The sequence below is a fragment of the Eleutherodactylus coqui genome, chromosome 11 (genome assembly GCF_035609145.1).
Source record: "Eleutherodactylus coqui strain aEleCoq1 chromosome 11, aEleCoq1.hap1, whole genome shotgun sequence".
In the NCBI taxonomy this organism is placed as follows: Eukaryota; Metazoa; Chordata; class Amphibia; order Anura; family Eleutherodactylidae; genus Eleutherodactylus; species Eleutherodactylus coqui.
The window spans coordinates 25838750-25863193 of NC_089847.1; the positions used below are offsets into that span (position 1 = coordinate 25838750).

The 24444-nt window shown below is 46.4% G+C and overlaps 1 protein-coding gene across 1 annotated transcript; it reads right to left on the reverse strand.

Annotated features, from left to right (window-relative positions):
• Nucleotides 1-6959: 6959 nt before the first annotated feature.
• On the reverse strand, nucleotides 6960-24202 carry CTU2 (cytosolic thiouridylase subunit 2). Its single transcript, XM_066583125.1, has 15 exons — nucleotides 24116-24202; nucleotides 23890-23964; nucleotides 22377-22455; nucleotides 18178-18237; nucleotides 17659-17719; nucleotides 17358-17467; nucleotides 14721-15022; nucleotides 13492-13627; nucleotides 13274-13405; nucleotides 12237-12328; nucleotides 10593-10693; nucleotides 9849-9996; nucleotides 9673-9739; nucleotides 8040-8098; nucleotides 6960-7166 (listed from the first exon to the last, which is right to left on the reverse strand). The coding sequence occupies exons 1-15, from the start codon at nucleotides 24172-24174 to the stop codon at nucleotides 7106-7108; spliced, it is 1542 nt and encodes a 513-aa protein (XP_066439222.1). The 5' UTR covers nucleotides 24175-24202; the 3' UTR covers nucleotides 6960-7105.
• Between the last annotated feature and the right edge of the window lie 242 nt (nucleotides 24203-24444).

Here is a 24444-nt window from a genome sequence, read left to right on the forward strand (position 1 = left end):
ATCATATCTATACAGTTAGTTAATTCTAATACATGGGGGGGAGGGTAAAAGTCTTAGATGATGGAGGGAAGGAGATGATCAAAATTATTCCAGACAGCCTGGATGATGTTGGTAGACTAAAGTCACCCTCAGTGGGGTCATTGTGACTACAGGTCCATGTGCAGGACAGAGATTAGTATTGTAAGAGGCCAAATAAATGTCACCCACAACCCTATCCATACCATAACCACAGCCGAGCCCCTCACACCCTTCATACACTACATATAGGGCGATGATAGAAGTCAGTGGGGTATGTACCAAGATGATTTATTCCAGAAATAAGACAATCATGTTTTCAAGTTTTGTTCAATATCTTTTCTATGTTTTTCCAGCCCCGTCCTAAGAAGCCGACTACCAGCTTTCCATACGGAGGTGAAGATGGTGGCTTCAATTATAACCCATCACCTTATACCCCAGGTACGGCACTGATCCAATAACGCACCTGATAGGTTGACGCTTGTCTTACTGCGTTTTGTAGTTACAATCTAGATTTATGTTATTAAGTATAGAAAATTGCTCTGTTCTCTGTAATTTATAGGCATCCGGACGGATACTGGGACTCATCGTACGTATATACCGCTGGACTCGGCTATAACCATCAGCGACGATGAGGACGATATATATTTTATATCAGAAGGTTCAGACGAGAGGTGAGTTCTGTTGGATATATTACTCATCTCTATGATTTTGATGTGAAGCAATGTTTATATAGGATTCTTTATTCTTCTCAGGAGGCCTCTGTGTAACATTCATGGCTGTTTTCTTGAAGAGATCACATTGCCAACCTCCATTTATACCACTAACTTCAAGGAGACAAAGCAGGAGCTGGTATCCAGGCTCTACCAGCTGTACAACAGCACCATATTTGAGAACAAGGTATCTTATCATCAACTGATCCAATATGTCCTCCCTCAATACTTCAAATTGTCCTAAAATTGTAAATCCCAGACCCTTAGTCAATATTTGGTCACTTTAGAATAATTGATATTTTCATTGGTTGGAGATTTGGGGTCCTGGAGTACAAGGGGGTCCTGAAGGTCATCTGCCCCTTATAAAGAATAAAACTCTCTTGGCTATATATTATGATAGAACTGCAGATTTATTGGACTTTGTCTTCTCTTCCTTCTTCTTTAGCTCCCTGAGAACATGAGCATCATATGGAACAAGAGGCTAACAACGACCTCAGGTTATTGCAGTTGGATGAACAAGGGTGACGAGAGTTACTGCATCATCAACCTATCAGATAAAAGTCTGTGATTCTGCAGGTAGGTCTCACTTCACATCCATCTGTACATCTTTATAAACGGGGTAAGAAGCTGCCAGGAAATGCCTCGTCTGTGATAGAAGTGATAGGATGGTACTGGGGATGGAATCCGTCTTTATGCTCATTGTACATATAAATGCTTTTCTCTTTAGACCGAGTAAGAGACACATTAGTCCACGAAATGTGTCATGCTGCCTGCCGGCTTATTAACAAGCAATTAGACAGCGGATCCCACGGTCCATTATGGAAGTCATATGCAGCGAATGTCACCAACGTGCATCCTGAGCTGCCAGAGGTGACGGTCTACCACAACTATGACATCAACTTCCCGTTCACCTACCAGTGCAGAGTGTGCCAATGCAGGTAAGAATGGTCAACATTTGGGGCTGATACAATCCATTCCTATCCTGTAATGATTTGTGTCCTTCTCCGTTTCCTGCCTATTAACCCGTATTTTCTCTGTCTCTATAGTTTCGGCCGTTACAGAAAGATCACTAATGAAGCCGTTTACTCCAATTCCTGTAAGAGCAGGCAAAAAATAACCACCGGCAGAAAGGATGAATCTCCATCATCATCCTCCATCCGCTGACAGCGAGAGCTGTATCCCTACCCCCACCCAACACCCTTACCCCTAACCAATAATCCTACCCTATCCCCCATCCCCCCCCTCCATGGATACCCCCTTGTCGTGGGGGAGGGGCTTGCATGCTCCGATAAGGCTGAAAGCTATGCTGGTGGTAGTGTATTCTGCCGGTAGGGTCACCCATGCCAGACAGGTTTCAACCGAGGAGCCAGACAAAGTGTATCCACCCAGATGACGGGCAGGCTGGGCTAGCTCTCCTTGGATGGCAACCAGCCTAAGACAAGGACAACTCGGGTCTACAAACCTATGACTTGGGGACCTCAGCGTCCCCGTCCTCGCTACACTCCAGGTGCGACTGCTGCAGGGAGACTGGGAAGTTGTTAGCACTTCTCTTACTGCACTGCAGCCCTCTTGCATCAGGGATAATGTTCACACTATGCAGGCACGTACTTCTCCTTCCTACAACCAGCCAGTAGGGGGAGCTTTGCAAATTGCCTATCACTAGTGGGGCCCCCAGCAGCATCGGCCCTGTAGCCACTGTGAGGTCCATCTGCATTGTAGACACGCCACTCGATAGTTGTTGAAATACGGTGCACTGCCCATAAGTTACCGAACAGTTGGCAACCCTAATCCAGGGGCAAACAAGTACACCCCTTATATAAGTAACACACACCTACATTTATGGCAAATCCCTCAGGCTACAATCACGATATTGTATGCGAGAGGATGCGTTTTTGTTTAAAAAATGCATTACATCACTTCTGCAAAATTGCAATTTCCAGACACGTGAAAAGAGCCCAAGTGCTTCCCATAGACTTCCATGGTAAAAAAATAAATAAAAATGCACTCGCATGCCTGTGGTGTGGCGTGGCGGGATTTTTAAAAAACAAAAGAAAAAAAAAAAAGGTCCCATAGGAAATAATAGATGATTCCTTCTGACGGAACACCCGAAAATAAAATGTGATTTCTTTTGCCCACGGCATCCCTGCGAGATAAAAATTTGTTCATGTGAATAGCCCATTCAAAAAAAGAATGGATTTTATATTTGTGCGAGTTATGTGCACCTCGCGAGACTCTCGCCCGTGTGAAAGAGCGCTCAAAGCGTCATTTTGCCGCATCAGTCAGCCAGAAATTAACCCTTTCCAATTGAGAGTCCCCGACGAGGACCGACACGTTACTAAAGCTATGCAGGAGAGAGCTGCGATGTCGGATCACTCTCCTGCATAGTGTTTATATATTGTGAGGTACTGAGGGGCGTGATAGTGGATGGTCGCTACATCGCCCCTAGGTTCCGCTATTATGCCTACTAGGGCTGGAGGAAGTGCATGTCCCGCTGTTTGAGACATGAAAAGCCAGGAGGGCAATGTAATCTCCAGCAAGTACTTGCTGGAGGTCTTTTCATTAAAAGTATCTGGGCCTGGTTTTTTGGAATGGATGTCAGGTTGGTAGTGGGGCCATCCATTCCACTTCCTCCACTCCAGGTTGTGGCCGAGGTCAATCAGCACAGGTGCTGAGGCTGAGCCAGGCTAGCGGGTAGATAAATAGCAGTGTGCACGGACACAGGGGGGGAATGAGATGGTTGCTGGACCCTGGCAGCCTGTGATACCTGCTAGAGCTGGAAACCCTGCTATGTGGTGCACCTGCGGAGCGTGACCTGGTCAGGCAGGGACTGCCTGTTGTTATTGCTGGACTGTTACTTTTGTGCCTGAAGCTAAGGCTGCATTTGTGTTAACTATTCTGGACTGAAATAAACGCAGGTCACGCCTGCTCTTGGACTTTACCCACTGGTTTCCGCCTTTGACTGCCGCCAACCCGCACTCTACCGAGTAGTGAAGTACTCGAAAATCGCGGTGCTCGATTGCGAAATCGGCCTTACCGAGTACGTTCGCTCATCTCTAGCTGTTAACAATGACATGTTGTACAGAGTGGATAAGGTGCGCGGGGAAGAACTGGAACAGCTGGTGGTACCCCAACCCTATCGCCGGATAGTCCTCGACCTGGCACATAAACATGTACTTGGAGGTCACCTGGGGGCGAAAAAAACTGCGAACGAGCGTTGCAAAGGTTCTATGGGCCCGGGGTCCATGAGGAGGTTAAGCGGTATTGCCCCTTATGTCCTATGTCAATTAACAGCCCCTAAACCTCATTTCAGGAGTCCATTGGTGCCCTTACCCGTTATCGAGGTACCATTTGACCGGATTGCCATGGATTTAGTCGGTCCAGTAGTGAAGTCCGCTAGGGGACATCAGTATATACTGGTCATTCTAGACTATGCCACGCGGTATCCGGAGGTAATTCCTCTGAGAAACACCTCCTCCAAACTCATTGCCCGAGAGCTGTTCCAGATGTTCTCCTGCACCGGTATTGCCAAGGAGATCCTTACCGATCAAGGAACTCCATTTATGTCAAAAGTAATGAGAGAGATGTGCAAAATTCTAAAGATTAAACAACGGCGTACCTCAGTATATCACCCACAAACTGACGGCCTGGTCCAAAGGTTTAATAAAACGTTGAAGAGTATGTTAAAAAGGGTGGTTAGCCAAGATGGGAAGGAGTGGGATTGTTTGTTGCCAGCCTTGATGTTCGCAATACGTGAGGGTCCCCAATCCTCCACAGGTTTTTCTCCGTTTGAACTGCTGTATGGTAGACACCCACACAGTCTCCTCGACCTCGCCAAAGAAACTTGGGAAAGTGAACACACCCCTTACAAAAGTGTGGTAGAACATATTTCAGTAATGCAGGACAGGATAGCAACTGTCATGCCCATTGTAAAGGAACACTTGGAACAGGCACAAGTGGCCCAAAGTCGAGTCTATAACCGGTCGGCCAAAGTCAGAATCTTAGTGTTGGTGCCTACAGTAGAGAGCAAATTCTTAGCCAAATGGCAGGGGCCCTATGAGGTACTTGAGCGCAGAGGAGAAGTCAATTATAAAGTGCACCAACCTGGCAGGAGGAGGCCGGAGCAGGTATACCATGTGAATTTGCTTAAACCCTGGAAAGAACAAGAGTCTCTGGCAGCGGTGAATGTGCCGAGCAGCCAGGTTTTTGTGAAGTCCATGGACAAAACTCCTGAGGTAGCTATCTCAGGGTCCCTATCTAAAGTGGAGAAACAGGAGGCAAAGGAGTTGGTGCTTCGAAACACGGATGTGTCTTCGGAACTACCGGGACGTACGTCAGTGATCAAACATGACATTGTCACTGAACCTTACGTACGGGTCCGAGTGAAACCCTACATAATTCCTGAAGCACGTAGACAGGCTATATCAGAGGAAGTAAAGAAGATGTTGGAACTTGGAGTCATTGAAGTGTCAAAAAGTGATAGGAATCAGGACAATGGCACTAGACCAAAGCCCGATGGCACCTTGAGGTTTTGCAACGACTTCAGGAAGTTGAATGAAGTCTCTAAGTTTGACTCCTACCCGATGCCACGAGTAGATGAGCTAATAGAAAGGCTAGGACATGCTAGGTTCTTCTCTATCTTGGACCTGACTAAAGGGTATTGGCAGGTACCACTTACCAACGAGGCCAAAGAAAAGACTGCCTAATCTACTTCCAAGGGACTCTTCCAGTATGTCTGCCTACCTTTTTGGCTACATGGGGCCCCAGCTACATTCCAAAGAATGATGGATATCATTCTGAGACCTCACCGTCGGTATGCCTCCGCCTATCTGGATAACATTATATTTAGTAATGACTGGGAGAAAGTATCTGGGCCAGGTTTTTTGGAATGGATGTCAGGTTGGTAGTGGGGCCATCCATTCCATTTCCTCCACTCCAGGTTGTGGGCGAGGTCAATCAGCACAGGTGCTGAGGCTGAGCCAGGCTAGGGGGTAGATAAATAGCAGTGTGCACGGACACGGGGGGGGGGAATGAGATGGCTGCTGGACCCTGGCATCCTGTGATACCGGCTAGAGCTGGAAACCCTGCTGTGTGGTGCACCTGCGGAGCGTGACCTGGTCAGGCAGGGACTGCCTGTTATTGCTGGACTGTTACTTTTGTGCCTGAAGCTAAGGCTGCATTTGTATTAACTATTCTGGGCTGAAATAAAACGCAGGTCACGCCTGCTCTTGGACTTTACCCACTGGTTTCCGCCTTTGACTGCCGCCAACCCGCACTCTACCGAGCTGTCCTCCCACTATATTATATTATATATATATATATATATATATATATATATAATTATTAACTCACCTTAATGGTTTTTAAAAATGCTAATAAAATCATCCTGACATAATTTTTATGTGTTTCTGTTGAGTAATTCCAAGGAATCCACAACGAGCTTTCCCACCTAAAATAAGAGATGGAAGCGCTGCGGGCGGTAGGGAGGTTGGGTTGGAAAGGGTTAATGATCAGAAGCTGCTGACTTGCTTCACTGATGCCTGATCAGAGTATTATCTGTCTCTCCTCTCTGCTGCCCCTCGATGGACAGAGGGCAACATGTTCCTCAGTGGTGGGACTTCTGGCTTTGGGTGGGCTGCTGGGAATCACTAGCAAAGCTACACACTGGTTCTTGCTTGGAAGTAATGCTGCTGCAACACGGCCCTCCCTGACGCCATGTGGCACATCTTATACTTGTAGGCCACGGCTGCTTCTGAAAGACTAAAGAGGGCCTGCATTCATGGTGGGAGGTTTGGGTGGGCATTCTGTGAGATTTTCGGAAAAAAACCCCTGCAATATGACTTCAAACCCTTTGGTTCGCAGAGAATCCTCTAGACTGGATAACTAACTATTCCTCAGCCTCCGGCTGTAGACTATGAGTGTTTCCATTCAATGACAGCAAGCAAAGATGTGAAATCCGTTTCAGTTCTCAAAAATATAACAAATTTGTAGAACCTCATACTTTATTGTGAAGAATATTTTTACTGAATTAATTCAGAGGATTCTGTTAAAACAAGATACGCCTCACGTATCAAAACCCGTCCTTGATGCCCATGATGCCCACTTTCCTAGGATTAGCTTCATGGGCAACAAAACTAGTTTTCCTGCTAATTAATGAGGGTTTTAGTTCACATTGCTCTCTGTGAACCCCAAAGCTAAAAAGGTTTTTATGTAAAAAAAACTTACAATAGTGCAGAAGATGATAAAAGGTCAAAGTTTACTTATAAATAAATGTCCAATTAAAACTAAAAGTTGATAAAAGTCCCTCTGGCTGGTGCTGCCGCCCGCGAATGATGGAACCTCCAGTTCAGCCGGTCACTATACAAGAACGTGGCAAAGTCTCACATGTCGCCGCCACCTTCATCCAGCAGAAACTCCTGTATCTCTCTTCTCATCTCCAACCTAAACAGATATAGCAGAGGTAATGGAAATACTGGGCGATTAGTTCTATTGTGTTTCCCTGAAAAGAAGACCCTGTCTATTAATTTTTGCCCCAAAAAGAGTCACTAAGGTCTTATTTCGGGGGATGTCTTATTGTATTTACCCAGCAGGCTCAGTCCACGTCCCTGAGACTCGGCATTGATTGGCCAATTCATATATCCTGTCTCCACAGTGCTTGAGAACCAATCAATACAGCACTGGATGAACTAATCACAGTCATCGATTGGTTGATCGTGCACTGCATTAAATCGGCTGAGCAGTGCTTGTGAACCAATCACAGCCGTCGCTTCCTGGAGGTGGGATTTATGAAGCAATCTTCTGTGGGCAGCCGAGGACTGCAGGAAGCCTGCGGAGCTCCAGAGAGACGTTGACTGAGCCTACTAGGTACTGCTGGACATCCTCCATACTAGAATGGAGTTATATTACAGGTCTCTGCATCCCTCCAATCCATGCAACGTTAGGACAAATTCACGTCACTGGATTTTGGCTGTGGAATAGATGCCGAATTTCCTTGGCAATGTACAGTACCGTGTAAGTGAATAAGATTAATAAACCCCAGTCCCTTACAGTAGTAGTAATCTGCAACAGAAGGCAGATATGCTGGGGACCTCTGCAGCATTCTCTATTTGTTGACTGCATTGAAGTTCTGCAGCATATACTGCCATGCTGTAGGCATAATCTGCACTCCGGGTCTGCGGATTGTTTCTACAATGTGTGGATGAAATGGCTTGTAAAATTCTGCAATCTTTCCGCAGCGTTTGATACGTGTGAACATACCCTGCAGCTTACAGTACACTGCACAGCCCACATTATACCTCAGTCTGCGACGCTTACCTGCGGCTCCTGTGCTCGGCCTCCTTCAGGATGTACGGAGGGAAGCTGCTCACAAACGTCTGCCGGGAGAGGAAGCGATCAGAAAAAACGGCTCAGGATATGTAAAGCTCATAAGCCCAGTAAATAGTGCATCTAATAAGGGAAATAAAACGAATTCCAGTCCATCTACAGCTCTGGATGCCCCTTTGTACTGCAGGAGGGCATCTGGCTGGGTATTTCCCTACCCACAGACTGAACTGCACCCCTAGTGTAACTGAAGCCATTTTACACGCTCCTCTAATGCACATATGTGAAATGGTCTATTTCTTTCATCCAAACATTCAAATTTGTACACAGGGGGGGGAACTAATTAATTTCATATGGAAACATACAAGAACACTCAGTGCATAAGGATTAATGTGGGCTGTGGATAGAATAAAGGGTTTGGAAAACTAATTTTCAGTACCCTATTGGGTGCTGTACAGGTGTTGGTAGTATACCGCATTGTAAAACCGCATGTCGTTTTACCACAAATTGCTACAGTGGAGCTTCGAGGATTGTACGGGTCAAACATATTGGACCCACGTGCTTCAATCGTAGAAAAATGGCCAAAACTGGTGATAAAACTGCATACGTTTTTTTCCACACTGCTACATTGTGGTACCCTTAGGCTAACTTCACAAGGGTGAGTGATATTGCACTCGCCAACATACGACATCCCCGCGAGGCGTTTTTATATCAAAACGTTTATATGAAAACAATGGGCGATGCAATATCACACCCAAACATAAGTCGTGTCACGATTTGTTCCCGCATCGCCCCCAGCCGATTCAAAAGAGTGGGGTTCATATTCGTGCATCTCATGCGATTTTCTCAGCCGTGTGAGAACGGTCTTGGAGAATTGTGAGTTAATATACTTTGAGGAAAGTGCATTCTAAATGGGAGGAGGGGTTAATAATAATAATCTAAGGCCGGCTTGACATGCGTGTCAAAATCGTGTGAGATTTGTGTGTTGTGGGATGCACAAATATGAACCCCAATCTATTGAATGGGGTCATACGCATGAGCAATGTTTTCCCGCATGGCACCATGATGCAGTGCTATGCAGGAAAATCGCAGCATTTTTATCTTGCTGCGTTCTCCCACAACACCCATTGTTTTCAGTAACAGGACATCCTGTAATTAGCTCAAGGAATGCTGAGAGTCTTATCGTCCAAAAAGGAGAACCCCCCCCCCCTGTAAAGAGAACCTGGCAACAAACAGACGTCTTGCAAAGAGGTATATAAGTTGTATAGCACCAACTTATTCTGCAGCGCTTGAACCAATATCAGTAAGCTGGGCAGGAGTTTCTGAATCACCGAGAACTAGCAATGCTACCTTCACTCTGCATTTTGCAGTATCCACCATAGGTATATGATGCAGGATGCTTCTATGGAATTACAGAGGACTGCATTACTCCATACAGCAAGAAAGTAGGTATACCAGCCTGGCAGAGGCTGACAGTAGGCTCTTGGCATTCTTCAAGTGAGTGGAGCCCTCTGGATACATTTGCCATATATGCCAGGAGCTTACCTAGAGCATACGGCAGAGACAACAAACCCGTGTGAATGCACCCTGACACTATATTCTGGCCAACAACTGATATTCCACTTACCACATCCTTGACGGTCACCCTGCAGCTGTAGCATAGCAAAGGCAAGAAGTCTTGTGTGCCGGGAACACTGGAAGGGACAGACCGATAGTATGTGAAGAAAAGCAGCATTGTGGTAAATATATACAGATACAGCGGTCAATGATAGATACAGTCGGACGACACGACGCAGCACTCACCTGCTGGAGCAAGACGCTGCGCTCTCACAACACTGGCCGCTGTTACAGCATTGCTTCTCACTGTGTCTTGTGGGTTCTGCGTTGTTCTTCGGCCTCCTTTGAGAGAGATGCTGAGATACTTGTGTCGCACAGAAGGCGGAGGATTCGCCTGTCACAACAACAGCATATAGATATAAGAGACCGGCATACAGGTCGCTGCAAGTACGGACTTCACTGCCACAATGTGTCACTAAGGATAATATCCATATGGGCAGCATTTTTGGTTCCTGATAGAAGTATAGCTTAAAGGGGATTTCCATGGAAATACTATTGATGACCTATCATCAGGATAGGTCATCAATTGTTTTTCGGCCGGGGTCCGCTGGTCAGGACCCCGACTGATCAGCTGTGTGGGCACATGCCGTCAGCGCCAGAATAACACAGAGGTCAGAGCGAAAGCCTCAACGCCGACCTCTGTGTAGTGGCCGCACTTGTAACTATAGACACGACTCTCTTTGATTTCAATCAGAGCAGTGTCTGCGATTACAAGCGCCGGCCACTATACCGAGGTCGGTGCGGAGGCTTCCGCTCCAACCCTTTGTGTTTTTGCGGTGCTGGTAGCATGCGCTCACACAGCTGATCGGTTGGGGTTCCGAGCAACAGACCCCGGCCAATCAACTATTGATGGCCTATCCTGATGATAGGTCATAAAGAGTATTTCTATGGAGAAGCCATTAAAGAAATGACACCCCCCATAGTCCTCACCAACACGCGTGTCTAAATTGCACATGCAGATCAGGCATCTTTCTTGCTGGACGTTCTCGTCTGTAATTTCTTTCCTGGAAATATTTAGCTTCTCACTGGTCCTGAAATAAAAATCTCAATTTTATCCATCATATATACTACTGTGCAAAAGTTTTAGGCAGGCGTGGAAAATGCTGCAATTAGGTGGGAGCGCCGTTACTTTTACAACAGCATCTGTTCTTTTAGGTACATTTACACGCTGGAGATTCCTTGCAAGGTTAGAGCGGAATTTCAGCAAAGGGAGTTGGGGATTTGGTCAGAATTAATAGTGTCCTCAATGCAAGGAAATGCAGGCATATAGTTATCCATCATGTAATACCATCAGGGAGGCATCCGATTGGCTGGATGTTTGGGGTGGTTGTCCTGCTGCAGAATACATTTGGAGTCAATGTCATTAAGAACTCTCTACGTTTGGTGCTTCTACTTTGACCACCGTACAGCGGGTCCTGCCCTGATGATTTATATATGCGATGGCCGTCGCATTGGGGTGTGAAGCGTTGAAGCAACAGTGAAATGGCCTAAATTTCCAACACATTTATCAAGAGGGTAGTACCTTGCGCAGTGCGTTTCTGTAATGTACCCTCCCAAACCGAGGAGGCTGGCTTCTGTGGTGAGTCAGCGAAGAGTCAGAAGTGCCCCATATGGATCCATGGAGAGTCCAGCCACCAGAGAAGGGAGCACTGAAGTTACAGAGACAGGCAGGGGGCTGGGCAATGGTGAGCAGCACCGCCTAGGGTAATGTCCAGCATCCAACGGACGAACACGCAGAAAGGAACCATAGCAGCCGACACTGTGGCGTAACAATGTTGCAGCAGTCCCTAAAAAGGAACAGGCTGCAGAGGAGGATGAAAAAGCCACCTGTGCCCCCTAAAAGGTATGAGGATATCCGCAGAGAGGGGTCCCTGGCAAGCCAAAAAAAATCGTCCCCTATGTGCATGGGGGAGTAGGCTAGGGGAAGGGGTTCGTAGTGTTGATGGTGTTGGGAAAAAAAGGATGAGAATGAGAAGGGTGAGAAGTGGAGGGGGGCTGAATACTCACCCTCATTTAAAGAAATACTTACCCCCTTCCACCATGGAAAACGACTCAAGAAACACCAGCAGTGTGCGCCGCTGTGTTCGCCTGCCTTTGGATAGGAAAGGAGGGTTTCAGTTCGGGGAGAGCCACTGTGGCTGGTGGGTCAAGGTCAAACTAACAGTTGACCGTGCACCCTTGTCTTCTAGAGTTAGGGCCGCAACAGAGTGGCTAACACCAGTCTGTTCACCCTCCTCGGTTGGGTAACAGGGAGAGTCCAGGACCAGCCCAATATGCTCAGATATAAGTTGAAGACCGGTAAGCAAAGAGGTCTGCCTCCTACCACTGGTTAAGCTTGGTGCCTGCAGGAGGGGTATAGCTGGTAGGAGGAGCTAACACTGTTTTGCTTAATGTCTGCCACCTAGTGGCAGTAGCTATACCAACAGTCTTCAGCTGTGTCCCCCAATGACAGGAACAAGAAACCAAAAATGCCTAAGATAATATCAATTCAAACCCGTGTGGACAGCCGGGAGCTGAGAGATTTTCTGTCCATATAGAACTTTTTACAGAAATAGTTCGTCCGGAGCCCCTCACCTGTACACGGTGCTCACGGTGGACGGGAAGTCCGCCTGCAGCTTGGTTAGAAAAGCCTCAGAGAGGTGCTGGATGCTGCTGTTGTCAGGAGCCTGGAATACAGACAAGCATTCACACTATTAAGTTAAATTTTATTAAGCTTTACTGCAGAACTGGTGCAGATGTTGTCACGGATCCACAGTAGACGTCACCCCTTCATATGAAAGGCTCAAATCTGCTGCAGCTCCGCTGCAAAAACTGCACCAAAGTCCACACCAATGGTGCAGATTAAAATATGCAGCTGCAGATTTTGGTGCAGATCCTGACCAAAATGTGCTACACGTGAATGCACCCTTAAAAGGAGTTGTTCAGTTATGAACTATTGATAGTTTAAGCTTATGACAGATCGTTAATAGTAGATTGGAGTCGGACCATGGCCTGGAACTCACTGATCATCTGTTCAATGGGCCAGTGCACTCCTGTACGGAGCTGATTTCAATAGGAAGAGGACAGCTCCATTCTTACTGCAGTGGCCAGGCTGGGTATTGCAGGCAAACTTCCCATTGAAATAAATAGGAACTGTGCCTGCAAGATCAAGCCTGGCCACTGCAGTAAGAACGGAGCTGTCTACTTCCTACAGAAGTCACCTCAGGACACAAACATGCCAACCCGGCAAACAGCTAATCAGCGGATCTGAGTGACAGACCTATGCCAATCTACTATTTAGGGACCTATCCTGTGGTGGTAGTAGTCATTGTTCAGCCCTAGCTCTCCCTATCCAGTAGCAATCACGATGCAACCTTAGACCCCCATTCAGGAGTACTAATCTTGTAATCTTACCCCCATTCAGAAGCCACTGTGCAGCCACAGCCTCTCCGAATAAAAGTCATTGTACCACTTTAGACCCCCACATCCAGAAGAATTCATGATATAATCTTAGACACCCCCTCTTCAATTAAGAAGAACAGATCCTGCAACCATAGCCCCTACATCCAGAAGATGACACCCTCCAACCTTAGCTTCTCCTGCCAGAACACAACTTAATAGCTAATTTTTACCTTAGTTTCCATTGTGGGGATGAAGACAGAATGTACACCGAAAAGTCTATTATAAAAGGAAACTTCTTTCGCTGAATATTCCCGCATGGGCCGAACAATGACAACGTCTCCGTAGCGATCATCAGAGAAACCCTGCCAAGTAAAATCACAGTAGTGTAAGGATATCCTGTAAGCATGTATGGTACCCCAAGCACGTCCCTTTTACACAACATGCTCACCGTGTCCAATGGAAGAAAGGCCCCGCGTCCTAATGATATGTTAGCAAGCAGACGAACGGCGAGACGCGAGCAGCTTTCACCACTCATCACTTTGGAGTATCCACAGGTACGCGCCACGTGCAGGATAAGGTGACTCCTACAGAATAAGCATAAAGGTGCAACTTTACACCTGGAGAAGTCACGGATGTACCCAATAGTGGTCTTCTGGTGTCAGAGACAGGAGCTCACATTTCTCCTAGCAAGTATGTGGCGGTAATGCAGAAATAAAGAAGTCCCACATCCTGTACTGTTACAGCATCTTTAAAAGGGGTTTTCCATGTAATTTCTATTGACGACCTACCATTAGGATAGGTCATCAATAGTTGATCGGCTGGGGTCTGTGGCTCAGGACTCTTGCCGATCAGCTGTTTTGGCGCACCACAACAGTGTACAGAGTGGAAGCAGATCGCTCTGACCCTTGCAGTGGCTGGTACTGGTAATTGTAGGTGTGGCTTCCATTAAAATCAATGAGAACTGCATCTGTAATAACCAGTGCCGGCCACTAAACAGGGATCAGAGCCATCTGCTTCCGCTCAGTACCCTGTGTTTTCCAAGTGACAGCAGGTGCCCAAACAGCTGATCGGCCAAGGTCCTAGTAGTCCATTTACACGTAACGGTTATCACTCAAAATGCATTCAAACTAATGAATTGAAACGATAATTGTTCAGTGCGAATGCGGAAAAATAAAAAAATTGTAACAAAAAAATAAAAAATGCTCACTTGTCGTTCACGGTTGTTTAAGCTGACTTTTCAGACAGCTTAAAAATCTCATTGGCTTTTCGTGCTGTTTAAACGCTTCCCACTTCCCATAGAGGGTGAAACACTGAGCAAGAAGCAGATGAGAACCCCGCGATCCAGCGGCAAGTCTGTGTAAACACTCTGCACGAGCGCTGACTACCTTAGCAGTGACAGTGGCGTTGTGCAGTCATTTGAAAGACTGTCGGCCCATGAAACGGCCTAAACAGACTCCAGCCGATCAACTATCAATAACCAATTCTGAGGATAGGTCATCAATTAAAATAGCCTACAAAACCCTTTAAGACATTTCTTGCTTATGTCATAAAGGGGCAGAACTCATTGAGCAGTAAAGCCTTGAGTGCAGTACTGCAGCCAGTAATGACAGTAAGCCGTCACACCAGCTTCAGGATTTGGCGGACCGATATTCGTTGCTAGACAAGAATGCAGCTTACCGGAGAGATTGCAGCAGCTCCAGTTTGGCTGTCAGAGTCCTGGCAGAGTTGAAGATCTCCATTAGTGCAGAGGTGAGCTCCGCAGGAGGACAGCTGTATGAGCTGCCATTAGCCAAATTGTTGTCGCATTCATAGCCCGTAATACGAAGCTGTGCCAGCTCATCAGCAATGCCTGATAGCTCATTCTCTTGATGTGCCCTCTGCTGTCCCAGAAAGCTGTTCACTGCCTGCTTGTAATTCTCTGCATGCTGAGCGTTCCCTGGAAGAGCCGACTGCAGAACAGATCCTGGAAGAAGGAAAACCTGCGGCCAAAACAAAGGAAAGTTGGAAAAAAAAAAAGTTTGAATTATGACTCAGCCTTCCTCAACTTTGGTGCACCTTATCACTGACAAATGTGTCCTACATGATTGGAAGGCAGTGGAAGTTGGAGTACTCTCTCCCAGTCTGCCCTTAGAAATATTAAATATACCGCTTCCAGCTGTCTCCTATTCCTTCCATTTCATGTGAATGCAGATTAACCCCTGAACAATACGAAGCTCTGCAGCTGGCGAATATATGTGGAGGGAAAACTTCCTAAGCCTGGCATTTCAAACGCTGGTCTTCGGGCTCATTCACACAGGTGTAGGTGATTTTCGGTCAGCCGTGCCACAGCCACAGCGCGACCCCAAAATAAATAAATAAATAAATAAAAATCGTGTGAATGGGCGCACAAATCTCCCGTTTGTGCGCTCATTGAAACGGCCTGGTCGGGCGAGTATATGCCAAGCCCAGGAAACTGTCAGGTGGGGAAGAAGGGGGTCTTCCCCTCTCCGCCCCCTTGCCGGCTCTTGGCAAAAGGAGGGGTCTGGAGCTAGTGTGCTAAGCAATGCGAGGGGCCAGCACAGGGCAGTAGCTTAGCAACTAGCTCCCGCCCTGTCTAGTCCCCTCCCATTGCAAACAGCCAGCAAGGGGCGGAGAGGAGTAGGGAAGAGGGTGGGAGTTTAGTAGACACGCTGCTAAACTCCTTCCACCTCCCTTCTCTGGCAGCTCCCATAGGAGTCTACAACAGCTGCCGCTATATTCCGGCTGGAAGATAGTTCCTGAACTATCTTTCCTCGCAGGCGTAAAAGCACCGCGGGAATACGCCCATCTAAACCAATGCATCAGATGGGCAGCGTATATCAGCCGGCCCAGAAAGCCTGGCCCATATACGCTCGTGAATGAAGCTTTAGTATAACTTTCCAGGTGCACAATACTTTTTAAGATCTCCAATTTCTGTTATTTAGAACCAGATGTGAACCCTCCCCCCCCCCTGACCAGAAATTTCTCACTATTGAAGGGGTTGATACCGTTACATCCAGTCTAGAAAGTCCTCTGTATGTGAAGTACATCAGCAGCAGCTGCACCAATACTTCTACTGTTCTGATCTAATTACTCCAATGTATCAGTTCAGATCATTGAGAATTCATCAGATTAGATAAAGTATATATACTTCTGGGCATTAAGGCCCTTTTATACGGCCCGCTTATCAGACACACATGTTCTGTGGAAGGTTCGTTCACCCAATAATCAAACTATGTATAAAGGCATATAATCAGCGGACGAATGAGAGAATGCGTGTTTGTTGGCCGATCGCTGATTTTCAGAGAGTATAAAGATGTGTGAGCAGGGAGAAGCACAGATGGCATTCTTATACATCGGGCCAAGCAGCTCATATAAAAGGAACTTTAGATTCTGTTCACACTGACAATAAAGAGCTCGATGTATATAGCGCAGATGATCTCGGGAGTCCTTAAAGGAACACTTTTGAGCAAAACAGAGCGCATCAGATGAAAGACTGTTATGCATGGGGAAGGGTTCAAAAATCACTGCCAGCGGCCATACTTACCCATATACTGATACAAAGATACACAAAGGCAGGTACCAACACCACTTCCCTACAGAATGCAGACTGCTATAAGGCCTCATATGTCCACAGGCCGGTGGAATTCCGCATGTGGGTGCCCACAGCGGAATCCCACCCTGCCAGCGGCCGATGACACCATTTTACCTGTGCGGATCCCTGTGCGGCTCTTCTGCGTTCTGACCACATCTTCTTTCTTCAGGTGCAGGAAGGAGGTCCCCCCCCCAACGCCTACTTTTCAGCAGATCAGACGGCTTCCATTGACTTCAATGGAAGCCGTCTGTGCGGGGGATCCGCAGTGAAATGAAGCATGCTAAGATCCGTTTTCCGGACCAAAAGGTCCGCAAATTAAATCCGCATGCTTTAATGCATTTGCTGATGGCCCATGTATCCCTATGGGCGGCTTGACTTGTGGATTTTCCGCGGGGGTCACCCACATGGATTCTGCATATCAGAAGGCCTAAGGAGGAGCATTGCACAGGTGCAATATACTGACGGACAGCCACTCACACACCGACCACATATTGTGGGGAGTTGCTGCTTATTATACTTGCACATAGATAAGGAATACAAAGCGTCCAAATCCCACCGATACATGTGGTGCACCATGCAGGCTTACAACCTACTGACGCCACATGAATCAGCCCCGCAAGTTGCCCTGCACCTCACATTGGCACTAGCAGGGTTCCTATAAGAAAAGCTTGTAATCCCCTAGTGACCCTACAGGGGTGCCCCGTGTGTTCATCGTATCTCACCTGCTCCAAGGGCACAATATGGATGGGAAAACTGGTTTTCTGTAAAGCCTGTTGCATTTCGGATACATTCTGTTCTCTCTGCTCCCAACTCTGTCCACACAGCGCACCTTCTGTAATACAAGAGAGGGATACAACCGCATGAAAAGCCTAGAAACTCCCAGCTGGACGAGATGCAGAGGAAGTGGCAGAGTAATCAGATCACTTCGTATGTCAGTGAAGACAGCGGAGCATGTGGATTTGTAAAAAAAAAAGGACATTGGAAAAGGTTAACAGATGGGCCTCTCCAATTCTACTCACTCACCATCGACGAACACAATGCCAGGAATGAAGCGCAACTTTTTCGGAGCGTCACGACTCAAACCCTGAAAAACACAAGTCACAAGTAACGAGCGTCCCTACAGTAATAATAATGCGAGTCCGCGGATCCTCCTCTACTCAAACAAGAATTCAAAAGTCAAATGTTGGAGCTCCACAGACAGAGGAAGAAAAAAAGTTTGACTATTAAATTGACTGAGTGCCGCTGTACAGATGAAGTCCATTCTCTGGTCATTGAGGGTCCCAGAAGCGAGATCCCTACTGATCATAGTGTTGCGGGACATCCTAGTGACACATCATTACATTACAGCAACGCCCCTACTATCTGCGGGGGCTACATATACAACTGCGGAGAGTGGTCACCTCTACTTAGATCTGTTAGATGACTGCCTATGATATGTGAGATACTCCAGTGCTGGTTCATCAGTAACATTAGCAGATCTAAGCAGGAGAGGCGATATTCCTAGTGATAACATATAAAGGTGGAAATCCAGGGAATTCTGACCTCTTGGACTTGCTGGATCATGGCGCTTGAGGAAGGTCCACCGGAATAAGCCAAGAGAACCTGCAATAGAAACACATGCAGTAACCACTATGGGAGATCACAAAAATCCCTGATTTTACATTTTAGGAAACCTTCCTATGTGAAGCTTTTGATCTGAGTCCTTTTTGTAATCACCCCCTGCAGGGCACGGCCTGCGCCCCTTGCCCCCCTGCAGGGTCCTTTTTGCAATCGTCACCCCAGCAGGGCGCGGCCTGTATCCCTGGTTCCCCGGCAGGGTGCGGCCTGCACCCCTCGTGAAATGGTTGTAAAAAGCATTAAAGCTTATTTCCAGATAGAACCTCACCTTAGGATGATGCCATAAAGGAGGGTCTACCTGCACAGAACTTGTTTTGTAGCTCTAATGCTGCATTTCAGTCTTAGGTCTAATTCAGATGGGCACATTTGCCGCCCCTGTGCTCTCCCTGTATCACACAGACACATTATAGACTATGAGGTTATTCACATGAGCATTTTTTCACACAGATTGACAGTCTATGTCAAAAGAAAAAAAAACATTTTTGCATGTCGTATTTCTCTCCGTATTACAGCTGAGAATAGGACATACAATGCGCAGGGTCCCTGCAGAAAGAACAGCGCAGGGACAGATGCAAGTTGTGACCAAGATTCTCAGGTGCAACTCACAATACAGCCATCTGAATGAGGCCTTATTCGTTAAAATGACGTGAACTGCAATACCAGACAAAGCCTGTGGATGGGAGAGGCGCTGTCTCAAGAAAAGAAAACAGATCCTTATTTGTAATCCTGGACAATCCCTTTAACTGCGGTTTCTTCTATTTAGTATTGGCTGCTTTTTAGTTCTGTTCTATTTAGCACACAGCGATGAGCGTTGCCTACTGGAAGCCCAGGATAGTGTGAAATGTACCTCCAGCTCATCAATGGCTCTGCCTGCTGTTCTATCCTCCCCCATGCTTTACATTGCAGCTGTGCTTGATTAGAAGTCTATGTATGGATATAATGATAGTTAATCCCTTAACACTATAAGGCGTACATTTATGTCCTGGAGAGTCAGGGTTTGTATGGAGGGCAATTGGGGGTTGATTGCGCTCCATACAATGTGGGTACCGGCTATTTCTTACAGCCAACACCCGCCTACAACAGCTTTGATCAGCAGCTGATCGGAGCGTTTAAGACTTTAAATTCTGATAGCAGCATTTAACCCCTTGAGTGGCGGGTTTCCTACCACCCTGTCGTGCCCACCAGGGCAGGTTTTTAAAAATGGTCTAATCATTGAATTTCAACTAATTTTGCAGTTGCATCTCAAGAGCCATAACTTTTTCATTTTTCCATTGACATGGCCATATGAGGGCTTGTTTTTTACGGGACAAGTTGTGATTTTTTAAACAGGAGGGAGGAAAAAAAGGGGCCATGTCATGAAGGGGTTAAATAATGCATTACCTTCCTTCTCTGGGTCAATTTGACACAAGGATACCACATGTGTGATTGTATTTTTAATTTTTTTACAAAGTAAAAGAGAGACAAGTGTTTTTATTATTTTTTTTATAATTTTTTTAACTTTTTTTTTTTAAATTTTTTTTTTTGTCCCTTTAGGGGACTTCCACAGGGACCCATCAGGACCTCTGATCACATTCCGGGGGTCCGATGGTGACAGCCCTTTACATGCTGCAGTCACATAGACTGCAGCATGTAAGGGGTTAACACAGCAGAGATCGGAGGTTTTCTCTGATCTCTGCTGTAAGAGCTGGTACCTAGCTGTCCTCTGACAGCCAAGCACTAGCTCTCCCTGCCACAGAGACCATCGGCTTGCTTCTGACAAGCCGATGGTCTCTATGGCAACCTGTAAACAAAGCAGGAGATTGCCGACATATGGGCAATATCTTCTGCTGGTTTTTCAAAGCCCTTGCTTTGTTCTCTGTGGGTCTGTGCAGGCAGAGCACAATGTCACAGCTTGTGGCATTGTGCTCTGCAGCTCCCATAGTCATACATAGCCCGGAAATCTTCCGGGCTATGTTGCTATGAGCAGTGGAGCTCGTCCCGGAAAATTTCCGGGCGTGCTACTCAAGGGGTTAAATGCCTTGATTGAAATTCAGGGGGTGCCATACAGATGCCATGATAGCTGGGGGGGGGGGGGGGGGGGGGGGGGGTGTCTTCTGAAAGCCATGTGTAATAGATTGCCTGTCAGATCGCGGTATTATATAATACTATGGAATTACATCAAACTGCAGGAACGCTCAAACCATCGCAAGTTCTTGTCCCCTATAACGACTAGAAAAAAAAACACCTTTTTGCCATATTTCTAATTTAAGAAAGCTACATTAAAAAAAGTGTTATCGCTACGTCCATAAAAGTCAGGCAATGGTGAACATTGCCAGAAATAAAATAAAAAGCAAACATCAGAATTGCACCTTTTGGTCACTCAGACTAAGAACAAATTAAATAAAACGTGATCAAAAAGGTGGCATGTATTCCAAAATGATACCAATAGCATCTTGAGGACGTCCCACAAAGAATGAACCCTCGCATAACTAGGTTGACAAAAAAAATTTAAAAAAATTATGCCTGTCTGAAGATGGCGGCAGAAAATAATTAAAAACAAATAAAATATCTTCAGAAAAGAATAAAACAAAACTATATAAATTTGGTATCATAGTAATCGTATTGACCCGCAGTATTTACACTGTAGAAACAAGACGCACCCAAAGTTTTTCAATGCATGAGGCCTCATTCAGACGAGCTTGTATTCACGCACATAAGTGCGCACAAAAGCACGTGTCCACGGACATGCCAAAACACGCGTGAATGAAGGACCATGTCATTGCTTTTAACGTGGTCGCCGCTTCTGCCGGCAACCCCTGCAGTGATTTTCAGGGAAGGGCTGTAAATATAAGCCATTCACTGAAAATCATCCAAAGCTTGTGTAAAAAAAAAAAATATATATACTAACCTCTCCGCCGCCGTTGGGGCTTAGGCCTGTCTAGCCGCTTGATCCCCCTGCACTGCTCCGAAGCGCTTTCAGCAGGCGAGGATTTAAAATCCCCGGCTGCTAAAGAGGCTGTGTCTGAATGGCTGAGCGCTCAGCCAGTCATTGAAATATATAATCACCTCCCAGACGCGCCTTCTCTGCTTGGTCTTCGGCACTGTACTGAATCTTTTTCAGCATGCTGGGATTTAAAATCCCTGCCTGCTGAAAGGGCTGAGTGCTCAGCCATTCATTGAATGACAGTTGAGCGCTGTCTGTGATTGGTCACAGCGCTCAGCCAATCACAGGTATTCATTGAATTGATTTTCTTAAAGTTGGGAGGAAAAAAAAAACAAAAATGAAAAAAAAAATGCTGCATCCTTAATGGATTATTTTATATAGAACCCCCAGTCTACATACCCCAGTAGGGTACAAGGACTTCATAGATGGGGGTCCACCACTTTAAAGCCCCCGCCTCCTAAATGGTAGAACAGAAAGCAGTCATGTCTTTTTTCTTAATCTTCTGACTTGTCATTACTCCACTCCTACTGTCCCCGGACCATGGTAGGGACATGTAGGGCCAGCTCAGAGATCGGGGTTGCCCTTCTCAGGTAGCTGTTCTGTGTGATAGATGTGACAGTAGCATTTATTAGGGTATGTTTACTTGTCGGAATCTAATGCAGATTTTTTAAAGCGTGTATTACACCTCTAATAACCTAGCAGAAATCCATGGCTGATGTCTGCTGGAGTGCTGCGCACGTATACTTGAGGATCTGCAAACGGATTTAGCCCTTTTCAATGGGCAAATCCACATGCAGAATTCCCGCCATGGATTGTGCACAGACAGAGGGGACATGTCACATGCGACACGGTACAGACTATGGAAGTAATGTGATGCGGATAGGTCACAGATTGGTCGCAGAATCAGCTGGATTCCATGTCAAAGCCTCCCCGAAATTCCACCGTATAAACATACCCCTAGGGTTGTCATTCGTGTCCAATAAAAGTGCTTCTGGTCTGATATTTTTTCTTATGAAAGGAATAAAAGTTACATTTTAGGGATATATCGTTTTTTGGGCCGTGGTTGACTTTTCGGCAATTGCTGATTCTATCCTACTGGCCATTCCAAGGAGAGTGTCAGTCTTTGGAGCGTCTCGTGGCGATAACAGCAGATACCAAAGAAGTTCCTTTTAAAATAAACAATTGTGTCTGCCGCCGTTACCTTCTCTCCTGGATACACGACTCGGTTTTTCCCAAGCATGGCTCGGAACTTGTGGACAAAGTAGTCTTTGAAACAGGATCTACAGGAAGAGAAGAGAAGGGAAAGCGCTTGGGGTGAGCAACTCCAGAGGACGTCATAGACTAACATATGGGAGACACTGATGAGTGATCAGCTCAGATAGTCAGAGCGTGGGACAATGTGGCTGACAGGTGAGCAAATGGGACACTTTATATTAACCACTTAAAAAGCAAGCATGGTAAATATACGGAGCTTGGTCCTGGGCTTTAATCCTGGCTGAGAACAGAAGTACAGTGTGGGATTGAAGCCTCTGCTCCTGCAACCAAGTAGGAGCCGGTCGGGTCCTCAGCTATCAGACACAGCTGAGAACCCGTAGAAGAAGAAAAAAAAGCGGCCTTTAACCGCTTCCGCCTTCTCCTTTCCCAGATACATAGCACTCAATGATGGCTATGTACTACAGAGTGAAAGTGAAAGTTACTTCCACTATGCAACCCAGTGATCATGTGACCGCTTGGAGCCCCCTGCTACAGCAGAGCTGCAGGATCCTAGCAGAACCGATCAGCTCTGTTAGTGACTACTCCTGTAACTGGGGCTCCTATGGATGCTCCAGCTACAGTGGAAAAGTGTGGTGAAAAAGAGAGACAATGAGAAGGACCCCCAGGTATCTTATAGGATGTCATGGGGTACATAGATGGCAAAAAATATATAAATTACAAAAAGGAAAAGTTTAAAAAAAACAAAAAAACTACAGAATAAAATAAAAATATATACATAAAAAAGAAAATGGCCGACCAAAACAGTCGCCATATGCGCCCTGTAATCCCAAACTATACATATTACATGTCAAAATGTCTGAAACAAAATGAGGAACCTATCGCCAGTGAAAAAAAGATATACCCCTCCGCTCAAAAAAAAAAAACAAAAGAAAAAAAAACCCTATTTGCCACGAAAAAAAAAAAAACACAGCAAAACTAGTTTTGGTAGCTGAAAGGAAAAAAATTGGGCAATAGAACCAGCACATGGGTAAAATCCCTAAAAAGTGTCTGGTCCTTAAGGGGTTAAGAAATCCTATACATGTTTTTCATATAACATATATGCATAGTCTTAGACAAGAGAAAGGAAAGAATGAAGTTCCTAAATGGGTTCCTCCACTGAAGACATTTATCCTCCATCCACAGGATCAGTGGGACCCCCAGCATAGAGCGCTCACTGCGACGCCCCATTAAACATGGCGGTGTTGTGTGACCGCATTCTCTCCTACGGACCGGAAAGAAAGCGATGCTCAACAATCTTCCACCATCCCATAGCAGAGGAAGAGCGGCGGTCCCACATACACAACACCGCCATATTCAGTGGGCTGCAATCACAAGGTCTGTGGGGGTCGCAGAAATAAAAATCTCTAGCAGGAAAACCCCCTTTAATAGCCCTGGTGGCCAGTGTGACATCGGACCCCCGTGACGCCCTTCCCCCGTCTACCAGCGTCTCATCTTCTTACTTGCAGAAGGCGTCCCCCACACGGATGACGAGGACGGCAGGCGCTTCCTTACACTTCATACATGACCGCCCCAACCTGCGGATAGAAAACAAGTCCGTTATTCCCTTCATACCCTGCAGTAAGTCACATATTCACTCAGAGATATGGAAAAGCTGGGTGAACCGTAATGGCGGCCGCTCTGCTTTCCCAGACTCCTGCATGGCGGAGAGCAGAGCCAACTTCTCACCTGCCCCCCTTCTGCTCTCCCCCCAGCTCCATGTCACCCCCGTCCTCCACTTCACACATCCCAGCAGCTCCCAACCAGCGTGCAGCCTCAGCAGCTGACAGCCACTTCCGGCGCTGACAATGACGTCATATAAGCGGTGACGCCTAATGTCTGCGCAAGGGCCTAGGAAGCCGTTTAGTGACATTAAAGTATAGATAAAGGTTTAATTGGGGTACATCAGTAATACCAAGGCTTCCGGTAAAGAAGCGCGATACAAGTCCCGTGTTTTAGTCTCGCCAGCCATGACTTGCCCTCACTTAAGATGGCGGACTCTGTCTGCCTTCACCTTC

Coding starts and splice junctions, on each gene's coding strand:
- CTU2 (XM_066583125.1), bottom strand. CDS start 24,174: ATGTGTGAAGTGGAGGACGGGGGTGACATGGAGCTGGGGGGAGAGCAG. Junction 17,720..18,177: donor TGATCCAGCAAGTCCAAGAG/GTCAGAATTCCC, acceptor TGTGTTTTTCAG/GGTTTGAGTCGTGACGCTCC. Junction 17,468..17,658: donor TGGCATTGTGTTCGTCGATG/GTGAGTGAGTAG, acceptor CTTGTATTACAG/AAGGTGCGCTGTGTGGACAG.